This window comes from Panthera onca, chromosome A1, assembly GCF_046562875.1.
Source record: "Panthera onca isolate mPanOnc1 chromosome A1, mPanOnc1 haplotype 2, whole genome shotgun sequence".
Taxonomy (NCBI): domain Eukaryota; kingdom Metazoa; phylum Chordata; class Mammalia; order Carnivora; family Felidae; genus Panthera; species Panthera onca.
Genome location: NC_138339.1, coordinates 28,485,874 through 28,497,808, shown reverse-complemented (window position 1 = coordinate 28,497,808; position 11,935 = coordinate 28,485,874). Strand labels below are relative to the sequence as shown.

The window sequence follows — 11,935 nt, the reverse complement described above, 5'->3', positions numbered from 1 at the left end:
TTTGCCTAATGTACATACTTCTTACAGTGATTTTTCATGACTTTTATGTGTGTGTTTATTTTTGAACACATTGTTCTGGTGTCTTCTATTTTCAGAATCACTTCAAAATGCATTCCTTCTTACTTTGTATTTTTGCTCTGTACTTAAGGTTTATTATAGAATATTCTCCAAGTTAAGGAAGGCCCCCTTTTCAATGCCCCTAATAACCAGGTCTAAGTCATTTCTATACTTACAATGACAACATATATGACAAACACCATGTTTACATTTTATGTTTGGAAGATTCATTGCCAAGTAATAAAAATCACACTCTTGTTTTCATTTCTTTTCCTCTATAAGTCTCGAAGGAGATCTCTCTCCATCACTTCCTTGTACATGCTCACTCCTTTGGAGAATTATTTTAATATCCTAAGGGAAGAGATTAAAAGAGAAGTAAGAGACATTAATAAGTGATTTAGGATTAAAGATCATGTAATATATGGCAGTGCTTAAACAGTAAGTTGTTTTTATTTCGATATTTTTAAGAAAATGGTTCTCTATTTAGTTTAAATCTCACCCTGCAACTTACTGGTTGTACCCTTGGAAAGATATCAAAGATCTTGGAGCCTCTGTTTCCTAATCTAATAATGACTGGAATTGTCACATTAGATTAAGTAACATTTATAAAAAGTAATTTACACAGTTTGGCACCTAATGAACTAGCCTAAGTGTTACTTCCTTATTCATGAAAAAAACATATTCATTTACTATTTATGAAAAATTCTAATGCCAGATCAACCATATCTACAGATTTACAGAACTTTAGACGAGTGGATTATTTTGAGGGGAGACTTTTACATTTCTCCGTTTTTTTTTTTAATATTAGGAATAAATCGATCTGTTTTTTGTCCATTTAAAATAGCAGTGTCTTACATTTTAGATCACAGTCATTGAAAAAAATAAATGTAAAATACTATCAAAATGTCGAAGGGATACAAACACGCGTGAAAAATGTAGAGTTATATTTATGCAGTTTCTTTTCTTTCCCTCACAGATTTAGGGAAATGTTCTAAGAATGTAACTTTCTTTTCTTCAGAGCTGAGTTCCAAAGGTTTCAATTTGACTGAGGTCATTTTACTCAAGAAGACAGGAGTTAGTTCACTATCTGAGCTGACCCCTGCTGAGTGACACACGTACTGCTTATTTTCAGTCACTGCCAGGAATCATAGTGAATCATTTTCTGGTGAGACCTTGTTTTTTGAAAATGCAGATTTCCTACAGACAGAGGTCAAACTCAAGTGAACTAAGTGAAAAAGAACAGCCGCTCCCCATTGTTAATACTACGTGTTCTTTGACTAGAGAGTATTTACACTAATACTGCTGACTGTTCACTTGGGGATTAAAGAGTGAGCTGCCCTGTGATCACCTGACACTCTGCAGCATGGAGAACATCATCAGCTTCAGATGTTTAAATCAGCCCTGGCTAAGTTTGCAGTTGAAGTCAGAGGCCATAATTTTCACTAGCAGTTAATGGAGGAAAGCTGAGAGAGTTTGGAAATGTTTGACTTGGGTGCTTTGAAAACACAATGCACCATAGCAGCCATCATGTTTTGTTACAAATGAGAGGATTGGAGAAAACCTTAAAGTCAGATTCCCTGAAGGCACAGTGGGATGAAAATCCCTTCAAGTCACTCTTAATAATTCGTATTTTGTCCTCATGTAATTGGGTCCTGACTCATTTGCTTATAAGAATTCCCCTGTGACATTCAGATTTTAATGCTAAAAGATTTTTTGTTATCTCCTATTGAATGGAAACCTTAACTTGAAGCATATATGCTTGATTTGCAGGTTTGCTGAAAAAAAATTTATGTTGATTTGGTATGTGTTTGTTACAAGAAACTACATTCGTTAGGTTGGTATAGAAAACCAGGTGTTCACTTACATTTGTGGATATATTGGTCATAGGAAATTCATTGATTTTCCTCACTAACAACTCAGCTACGATATCTGCATTGATCTTGTTACATTTATTTAACCAAAGCATTTTCTTAATAATTTAGGAATATTACTTGAAATTACCTCTTTGTATAAGATCTATGAAAGCAGAAGTTAAATAAATGACTTTGACCGAATAACTATAAGATCCAACACAAAATCTGGAATTTGCACCTAGGTATTGCCCGCATGGGGATTTCTGGGACATGAGTTTGGACCCTCTGTCATCATGGCACTGCAACAGGGAAAGCCTTTTCTTTCTTTCCAAAGAGCAGACACTGAATTCAGGATGAAGTGCCAGCTTATTTATTTATCCACATACAATGTCACATGGCTCAGAAATATTTCCTGGGCACCGCAATTACCAACAAACCCTCAATAGTAATAAGAGTAGCAATAATTATAATGTTTAACATTTATTTTTGGGTGCATCCTATCTGCCAAGCCCTAAGCTAAGCACTTTATATGTACTAAGTCATTAAATCCATACAAGAACCCCATGAGGTATGTATGGTAACCTATTTTACAGATGGGGAAACTAAGGCACCGTGAGGTCACTTGGCCAAGGTCACCCAGTGCATAGGTGTGAACCCAATCAGTGTGGCTCTTGGGCCGCTCTCTCAACCACAAAGCCAGGATGCCTCCCAATAGGAGCAAGAATTAAACACGCCAAAATGACTATGAATACTCAGTTTTTTTCAAATATATATTTCAAAGTGCTGCTGCTTCCAAACACAAACCTTGTAAACAGAGCTATCAGGCAACAACCTTCACTTCCCACTGTTTATAACAGCAAACAACATTTTAACCTGAAAAACCACATTCTAGCTTTTGCTCTACTTATCTTGAAAGATCTTCAAATAACATCACTGTGGTTAAAGTTCATTTTAAAATGTGATCTATTTACTTCTACATGGATATCTGGAACAGAAATGGTGACAGGATGGGTTTGGTAGAAACTGAATCTTCAGAGATTTTTTTTTTTTCTTTTCCTTTATTTCTCTTCTTTCTTTTCTTTTTTTGCACAATGAAAATGAGAATGGAACATCTTACTGGAAAGAGAAGCTCTTTCGTTCTAGAATATCAGAGTTTAGGCTTTTTAGGTCACAGGCTCAAGTCTCTAATTCACAGTCATATGAATGAGTCCCAATTATGCAGTCCTCTGTCCTCTCATGGCTTTGAGGTGGAGGGCCAGGAAGGAGAGGTGGGGGCGAGGAGACAGGGAGCTGAAGAAGCTGACTCCGCAGAAGCACTCTGGCCATGAAGGAAAGCACGGACAGACTGACTGGTGACAGACAGGCTTACTCTCTTTCTGCTGTTGGAGCACCAGGTGATAATGGTCTGGGGAAACTGACTCACAGAAGGTCAGATGTCCTGTGCTGGTAGGCTCTAGGTCAGAGGGGTGCTGCATGCCAGGGAAATTTGGGGAACTGCAAAGACGGCGTTGGTAGTCAGTATGTCCAAGCACTCCTGGGATAGAGCGGGCAGTGGCCCAGAATCCTGCCATGCTGGAGGTAGTCCTGTGTAGAGAAACCGCACTGTCTACAACATCACTAGCGAGGTGTACAACAAGTTGATCAAACTCCTTCCAAAAAGAGAGAAATATGTACATTAAAAACAGCCCCATGGACTCCTGCTATCCCTAGGAGTCAGGACACCTTTTCAAGGGGCTGACTCTCAAAGGCAGTCATCCATTGGCTGTTTTCTTAGGAAAATGCTGAATAGAATCTTCTCAGCAAGTTAATCATATTTAGTCTGGCCAGAGTCAAGATGTTTCCAAATTGTCTGACTTTGTACAGTTTTCTTCCCTTTAGGGGAGGAAATAATTATGGCATCATTTTATGTTTCTACTGGTTCCTGGTAATACAAGATAAATTCTAATATACATAATTCCAAGGGAGTTTGAAAATTATTTTACTGGTTCAAAGTAAGAGGGCCATTCCCTAAAACATAGGACAGCCATGTAAGATGAAATGCAGTCAAAGGTGATGTGCCTCTGGAACTTATACAGGATAACATCTACCCAGAAGAAAGCAAAAGGGGGTTGATTCCCACAGCTGGGGACACTCCTCTGTCCTCTCTCCCCTCCTGTCTCCAACCTGTGGTCTAGTTCTGGTGTGCTCTGTCCCCCCCCCAACTAATTCTAGGGTCACACTGACCTATGCCCTCCTCCTCCTAAGTGGGGAAGAAGCTAGTCTTCATTAATGAAAATATGAGATAGGAAAAACTGAAAAGGAACATGTAACATATCAGTTTTGATGCAAACAATAAATGTTTGTGGAATGTATGAGCACAGCAACTTGGAATAATTGCCAACAGTGTTTCCAGATATTTTGGCCTATTTATATAAAGAGACACAACTTTGTTTTAAAAGAGGCCAATTAAATGTTAGAGACACAATGATATGGTTACGAGACAAAGAAACACTTAGAAATGAAGAAGTTGCTATCACAACATGTCCCTGCTCAGATGCCTACTGGCTCCCCTTCCCCCATGCAGTCCTGTGTCCACGCCTTTGCACAGACCTTTCCTTTTCCCTACAATGCTGTCCTCTCTCCACCCCAATGGCAGAATCCGTGTAGACCTCCTCTCCTCTCCCTCCACTTTCAAAAACTCCTGGCCGTCTTTGAAGACTCAGCTTCTAGAACAAAAAACGTCCTATGTTTTGAATTCCTGTAATGTTGTTCTTGGGTGGTTTACCTCATATCACTCTCTTGTAATTCTTGCATGTAAAAATTGTCTTACAAACATAGTGGAGTTTGGTTGAGAGCAGCAACTGAGGTTCATACTCATTTTGTCTCCCACGAAGTCTTGGATCGCTAGCCTTGGTGGTCAGTGCTCAGCGGCCAAGAGTAAGTACAGCAGCCACCATTTCAGAAGTCCTTGCCGAATGTCAGAAACCCCACCATGTGCCTGAGCAATGCCTGAGCTCATTTCATTCTCATTGCAACCCTCTCTGTCGGAATGACTGTTATTCCCATTTAACAGATGAGGGAGTCAGGATGAAGAGAAAGTTTAAGTCAGGTCTCTAGTAAGTAGTCTACCTGAGATTCAGTCCCATGACTTCCTGATCCTTGAGCCTGTGTTCCTAAATGCTATCATCATACTTCACTACCGGATGAGTGTCTGCTAGCTTGTTAGAAATTGATTTCAGTTATTGCCAACAGAGGAGATACAATTTATAAGCAAAAAGATCAGCAATTTAAAACAAACAAATTTAGGTCTGAAGATATTCACGTCTGAATGGTCTCATTTCTGGGCATAGAAGGTTATCACTGACAAGTCAGGAGAAATGTGTCTTAGAATCACCTTCATTTTATCGAAGTGAAAGTGCTTTTATCTTAAACTCAGCACACCCTTAATTGTCCAAGAAACAACTAGCAGGAGCCAAATAAAGAGACTTCATACGGTTGAACCGGTACGTGAGGAGGCTGTACACCTGCCCCACTGTGATTGGGGTGTGTCTCTGCCTGCCTTGTCCCTTGTCATTAAAGACCTGGCATTGCCAGGGTGGACACACATTCAGCACATGCGGTAGAGACTCGCTGGGTCACTGTGATCTCTGAACTGCAGCTCTCCCTTTCTTCCTTCTCTCCTTCTGTGGCGGTCTAGTCTCTATGGGTTTTGTCCTCAGTTTCTCCATTTTGCACAGTGTTTCCCTGATGGAACTGACATCCAGTCTCCTGTGTGCGCTCACACTATATGCGCTACATAGACAATGGGTACCATGATTAGAGAGAACAACTACGTCAGCACTTGTTTGGGGATCGTGGTCTCCTTAGTTCTTTTTGGGAAGGGGGGATTCTATTCTCCATACTTTTCAGTCACAGGCTATTTATTAGCCGGATGGAATGATCTGGAACACTAATACTGCCTCTCATCCAGCTTTCATCTCATTCACTCCAGCCTTCTGTCATAGATCCAAGATAGCCCCCTTCCTAATGAGGCAGCTCCATAATGTTAACAGTGTCATTCATAGTGCAGATAGCTACCTCTACTGTTCCTGGCCTTGCTGCCCGCTGGGTATCACATGCTGGCTTCTCTAACCTGATGCTTTTACCAGCTTAGCTTCTCTGACCCTGGTTTGGCCAGCACCAGCTTCTCCCCTGTCTCTGTAGTCCACACTGGAAACGTCCCACCATGCCCTGATCCTGAGCTTGACTGAATTAGGACACATTGGGATAATACTCACAGGGATTTTATAGTCTGAATAACTTGAAATCAGGTCTTGAATAAAAGGATGCTTCAAAAGAACAGCAACTCTGACTGGTTCCAGATTCTTGGCACCTAGGTCTTGAAATACTTTTATGAAGTTCTTTAAAGAAGAAAAAAAAAAAGTGAAGTTAACTTCACAATCCTGCAGATGTTAAAAACTTATTTTACTTAATAAAGGAATTTGCCATAATTTCTACACAATGATACATTTGAGAGCAATTCCATGAAACTATGCTAAGACTTGAGGGTGAGTTTTCTTATGTACAAGTTACCCCTTTTCTGAAGGAGTCTAACCAACCTCTGAGTCAGTGTTCTCTATCTGTAGGTGGCTGGCAAATCTGTTAGCGTCCTGTACTTCTTTTCCCCCTCGGAACACTTTGAGTAGTCTTTCCAAAGAAATCTTTTCAGTGTTTGCATTCGCAGGGATATCTTCTTCCTTTTCCTCCTTTTCTTCTCTTAATTCCCTTTCCTCACTCATGAAGTTTCCCTCATGTTCAGGATATTCCTCAATTGGACTCATATCAGTAAAAGAGGAGGTCTGCACGATTTAATAAAGACAATATGAAGTCAGACTGAAGAGTTTCCAGTAATGGAGACATTTAAACACACTAATGTTGTCACACACTTTTCACGCAATGAAGCGATGGTGCCTCCCACAACCTAGCCAAACAAAGTACCGAAGACAGCGTACTAACTGCACTGGAGATCACATCGAGATTCTAGACCAATTCTGCCTGTGGATACAGACACCTCAGTGTGGGGTGTGTCTTACCTCCATAGATGCTTCAGCTCACTGCACTGCCAGGCACTTCGGATTCCTCTGTAAGTGGACACTGGAGTGAATTAGTGTGCCTGATGCCTGGCTTCTGCACATGAATATAGATTTTTAAAGGATTTGCTTTGGAAACGGACTGTAGCCGAGAGGTTATGGCAAGTTAATTTCTCAAGCTTGATAGATTCTAAGAGCTTCAGAAACATTTGTTTGCATACCAGAGGTTAAACCCAACTAAACATTCAGATGGCAAAATAGAAAACAAATTGAACTAGAAAGTCAGGTGGGATTTTTACGGCTGCTCATTGAAACACGGCCAAGAGCCATGAAGTCGGTAGGCCTCATGAGTATGGTAAAGAGTACAGTATTTCTGAAGTAATTTCTTGTGTTTCAAAAACCTGAAAACCATTCCTGCCCATTGACCTTGTAATTATAGATCTAGGAATTGATTCTAAAAAAAATTCATTTGCACAAAGACTTCTATATATGGATGTTTGTTCAGTGTTACAGCAAACACAGAAAATCTGCAATTCCAAAATCAGAGAGTGGTGACATAAATTTTAGTATGTTTCTGTGATGGAATACTATACTGCCATAAAAACTGTGGTTTAGAAGAGTACCTAGTGACTTGAGAAAACACTCATAGAGGTAAATGCAAAAAAAAAAAATCCATAAAATGATAAATACACTAGGATCCTCATTTTCTTATACATCTATGCTTATTAGTGAAAAAAAGAAAGGGGCACCTGGGTGGCTCAGTTGGTTAAGCCTCCGACTTTGGCTCAGGCCATAATCTTGTGGTTCACAAGTTTAAGCCCTGCATCAGGCTCTGTGCTAATAGCTCAGAGCCTGGAGCCTGCTTCGGATTCTGTGTCTCCCTCTCTCTGCCCTTCCCCTGCTCACGCTCTGTCTATCTCTCTCTCAAAAATAAATAAAAACATATACAAAATTAAAAAAAAAAAAGAAAAGAAAAGAGAAAAGAAAGATACAGTAAAGAGTTAACAAATGTTTACCTCTGGTTAGGGAATGGATGATATTTTTTTCACACATTGCTGTACTTTCCACATACTCTACATATTTGTATTTATTGTATTCAGTGTAATAAACACATATATGTGTGTGAGTTTTTCATGATAAGATTGTTGATATTTGATGATTTGCCACAGAAAAATGGGTGTTTTTGGAATGTTGACTGATTAGATGTCATAACACACCTGAATACCGATTCTCCTTTATCCCAAGAAAGGAAAAATGATAAACTTAGGCTTAAAATAAAAGGAGGGTTTCAATGTTTATAAATATTCAGTTCAGTAGAAGCATTAAGTGCAAGTTAATTAGTCACGAAAGTTCTTTCCAAATAGGTATGAAAGCCCTATATATAAAAAATTATGATACAGCAGGAAATGAAGCCTGTGATAGTGGTAAGTCCCTTTAGGAGATTTGTAGGGGCTGTGAGCAGTGTAATGAAGACAGGTTTCATTTGTTCTAGCTCTGTGTAGGTTGGGTTTCTATATCCTTTGGTAAACTGGGAATTTAATCTAATCTAAGACAGAGAGAGAATTCATTATCAGGTGAAGATTTTGGAATTAAGTATAGATCTATCTACCTACCTACCTACCTATTACCCATCTATCTACCTATTCAAACTCTTCTCTATTTTAAAGAACTGAAATATTACATTGCAGAAATGTGAAACTGGCCTTTTTGTGCCCACCTAAGATGCTTGGAAATCATCACACAGGTAGTGTAGGATGAATAGATTTCTATTTAGACTGCAATATAAATGCTACAAGGACATAATAAATACAAAGCCTGTGGGTGAATAAATGATTAGCCGGATTAGATGGGCAGGTGATACCTAAATAAAACAGACAAAGAGCCTTGTCTCTCTGCCCTATTTCCATAGTTAGAGACAGACTATTCAGAGGCCTGATACAATCATCATGGGATAAATGAATTGTTGCCTTTTGGTAACAGTCCCCAGAACAGTGCCTGGCCATTAATTTCCTTCATTCAACCAGTTCAGTCCCACAACTCAGAGGCAGAACAGAAGGTCAGTCCTTGGGACTAATATGGGTAAAGTGTCAAAAGAGTAAGATGGAATTAAAATTTAGATGTTTTGAACCCCAGCACCTCAAATGCTCTCCCAAGATGCTTTAACAAGATTTTTAAAATGTGGGAGTTTCAAACTCACAATTTACTGAATTCCAACATCACAACCCCACACCACATAGGCCAGAATGAACCATTTTTCCAAATGTCAACTTATTTAAAGCTTCACTAGGACCAGCACATACTCATGAATGCTTTGCTCTTGGGATTCTTTTAAGTTACCCAAGAAACTATGGATTTGAACAGAAAGTCTGTGCCACATCGAATAAAACAGCATGAGTCACTGAAATAGAGTAAGGAAGAATAAAATATTGTGGATGTTTCCAGTCATTCATGTGGAAAGCAAAAGCAGAGATCTGATTTAATGTCTTGGGAGTGAATATGGATCTGTTGGAGGTGTTATTTCTGAGTAAACTCATTATGGCTTCCTGGGATGAGGTTGCCCAGGAAACAAACACAACTGGAAAGGGCACAGAAACAGAGTGGCATAATTGGAGGCAGGATGCTAAGAACAAGAGGTGAGCAAGAATGAGGGAGGTGGGCGGATTCTGTATTTCAAAAGCTCAAGCACCTTGGGTTCACCCAAAGCCAGGAACAGGCCTGTGTGTGGTATGTCACAGGCACGCTCTCTGCCTCCTGCCCCTCAGGCCTGTTCCATCCCTGTGGTGTTGTGGAGCAGTTCCTGTGCAGTGTGCTTGGACTTTAGAAGAGCTTTGAGGAGAAGCACTCCAGGGGCATTGCTTCTTGGTGGGGCATTAGCTTCCCTGAATGAGTGGTTTAGGGACAGGGGGGATGCAGAGCCCTCCTGTGCTAGCTGGCCTGGTTGCTACTCACCCAGACAGCTGTACGTTGCTATAGGAACAATTCTAGCACAGGCTTCCTTTTTCCTGGACTTTCTAGCTCATTGCAGCCTCCTGGATTCACTATTGCCTCTGATGGGAATGCCTGCTCTCCTCCTCTCTACCTTAGAAACAGAATTCCATTCCTCCTCACTCTCTCCTCTTCCCATCTTTCCCTCCATGTTTATAAACATTAATTGAACATTTGCTATGTGGCAACCACTGTGGTGAACATGAAGGTGGGTAATAGGTTGTCCCCAATTCAAGGTAGAAATAACTTATTAGAAGGATTCAATAGACAAACAGCTGCCTGAATTACTAGCTCTTCTTACTCCCTCCTTTGTTCCCCTACAGTATGCTCTAACACAGCAGCCAGAGAGATCTCCATACATTTAAAGTCAGATGGCCATATTCCAATAACTTCTCATCTCATCTCTCAGCAAAGTCAAAGCCAAGGTCCCTACAGTGGCTCTTGGGGCATCTCCCCCTCATTTATTTTTCTTACTACTCTCCTCCAGCTCATTCCTCTCCAACTATAATGGCTGGTCTTTGGAATACATCCAACACCCCCTCCTCCCCCCCCCCGGCCCCCCCCACCACTGTCTGGCTTTGGCATCTGCTGCTGTCTTTACTTACAATTGCAGCTACCTTGCTGTTCTTCCCAGCGTTGCAACCTACCCCAGCTCCTGTATTTTTCCCTATATTATTATTTTCCTGTAGCATTTATTATCATATGATGTAGTCTATATGCTACTTCTTTATTCCTCACATCAAGGGTGGTTCCCAGTACACAGAGAAGCTGGGAAAATATTTGTTGAATAAATGCATGTATGCATGAAGTGGTGCCCAGCCCTACCAGAGAGGATCTGAATCTAAGGGGGCCCCGTTGAGAGCTCTCAGTGTTCCTCTTGAGTGTCAGGGGAAACTTCGTGAATCATCTGGTAGTTGAAATAGGCCCTGGATACTGGGGAGGCCTTGAGCCCTTCAGAATGAGATGAAGGGGACACCAGGTGGAGGCAATAGCAAAAACAATGATAGGGAGGTGGGAAAAAGGAAAAGACAAACACCTCTTCTGATCAGTAAGACCCTATGTTAATCTGTCCTTTTCGCTGTGTTCCTTCCATGTCTGGCACATTGTTCACCCATTGTTTTCTGCATGGATGGGGGCGATTAGATGGAGTCTCTTTAGGGGAGCAAATCAGCCTTCTTCTGTATCCCTTGCAGACCACAGGGCTATTTACAAAGTGAATTACATAACTAACTGACCCACTCAATGAAATCTTTACTGAGCTCTGTGCCAGTAATTCGGGTTCAGGGTTGTGACAGGTTCAGAACAAGACAGATGGCACCTCCCTGCCCCCTGGGTGCTTAGAGTCTAGCAAAGAACTGACCTGAAGAAGTGACTGTGAGGAGGATCGTGAAGGGAGAAACATAGAACTCTATGGAAACATATGGCAGGGGCTGCCTGACATCACCTGAGGTCAGGGAAAGTCTCCTGGAGGACAGACATGTGACTAAGATCTCCTGGCAGGCCGCGATCCATGCCAGAGTTAGCTTACGGGGGCCCAACCTATGGGGGGAGGGTACAGAAGCATCCCTGGGGAAGCGGCAAATGCAGTCCCAACAAAGGCAGTCCATATCTGACTCCTTATTTACTTGGGAAAACTGAAACTGGCCTTCTACTATCTAAAACGACAGAATACTTGAATGAAATAAACACTCATTGCTGCACTTTCTGTCACTGTGCAGGTATTGAAGTAGCATCTACAGCAAATCGGGTTGAAGAGCCTTGAGTTGGCAGCTTACTGGGCACCTGTCTGGCCTCACTCTGACCCTGATGGAAGAGGAAGGACATCTCTTGTCCATTTGTCCCAGGTCAAAATTTAGGGTTGCATCTCAGAGAGTCTATTTCTTCCTAGATATGAAAGCTGTCACAGAAACTTCCCTTTTTCTTTCTTTCTTTCTTTCTTTCTTTCTTTCTTTCTTTCTTTCTTTCAGAACCCAGCATAGTCTATTTTGACAA

General features: G+C 41.0%; 1 protein-coding gene across 1 annotated transcript in view; it reads right to left on the bottom strand.

Moving 5' to 3' along the window:
• Positions 1-245: 245 nt before the first annotated feature.
• The window catches only part of SPEF2 (sperm flagellar and cilia associated 2), a 184,021-nt gene continuing 172,331 nt past the window's right edge, over positions 246-11,935 (bottom strand). The window contains exons 35-37 of the mRNA XM_081796051.1: positions 6,488-6,727; positions 6,167-6,289; positions 246-408 (exon numbers count right to left, since the gene is read on the bottom strand). Of these exons, the coding sequence (XP_081652177.1) occupies positions 319-408; positions 6,167-6,289; positions 6,488-6,727 (453 nt within the window). The 3' untranslated portion in view covers positions 246-318. The remainder of the gene's footprint in view (positions 409-6,166; positions 6,290-6,487; positions 6,728-11,935) is intronic.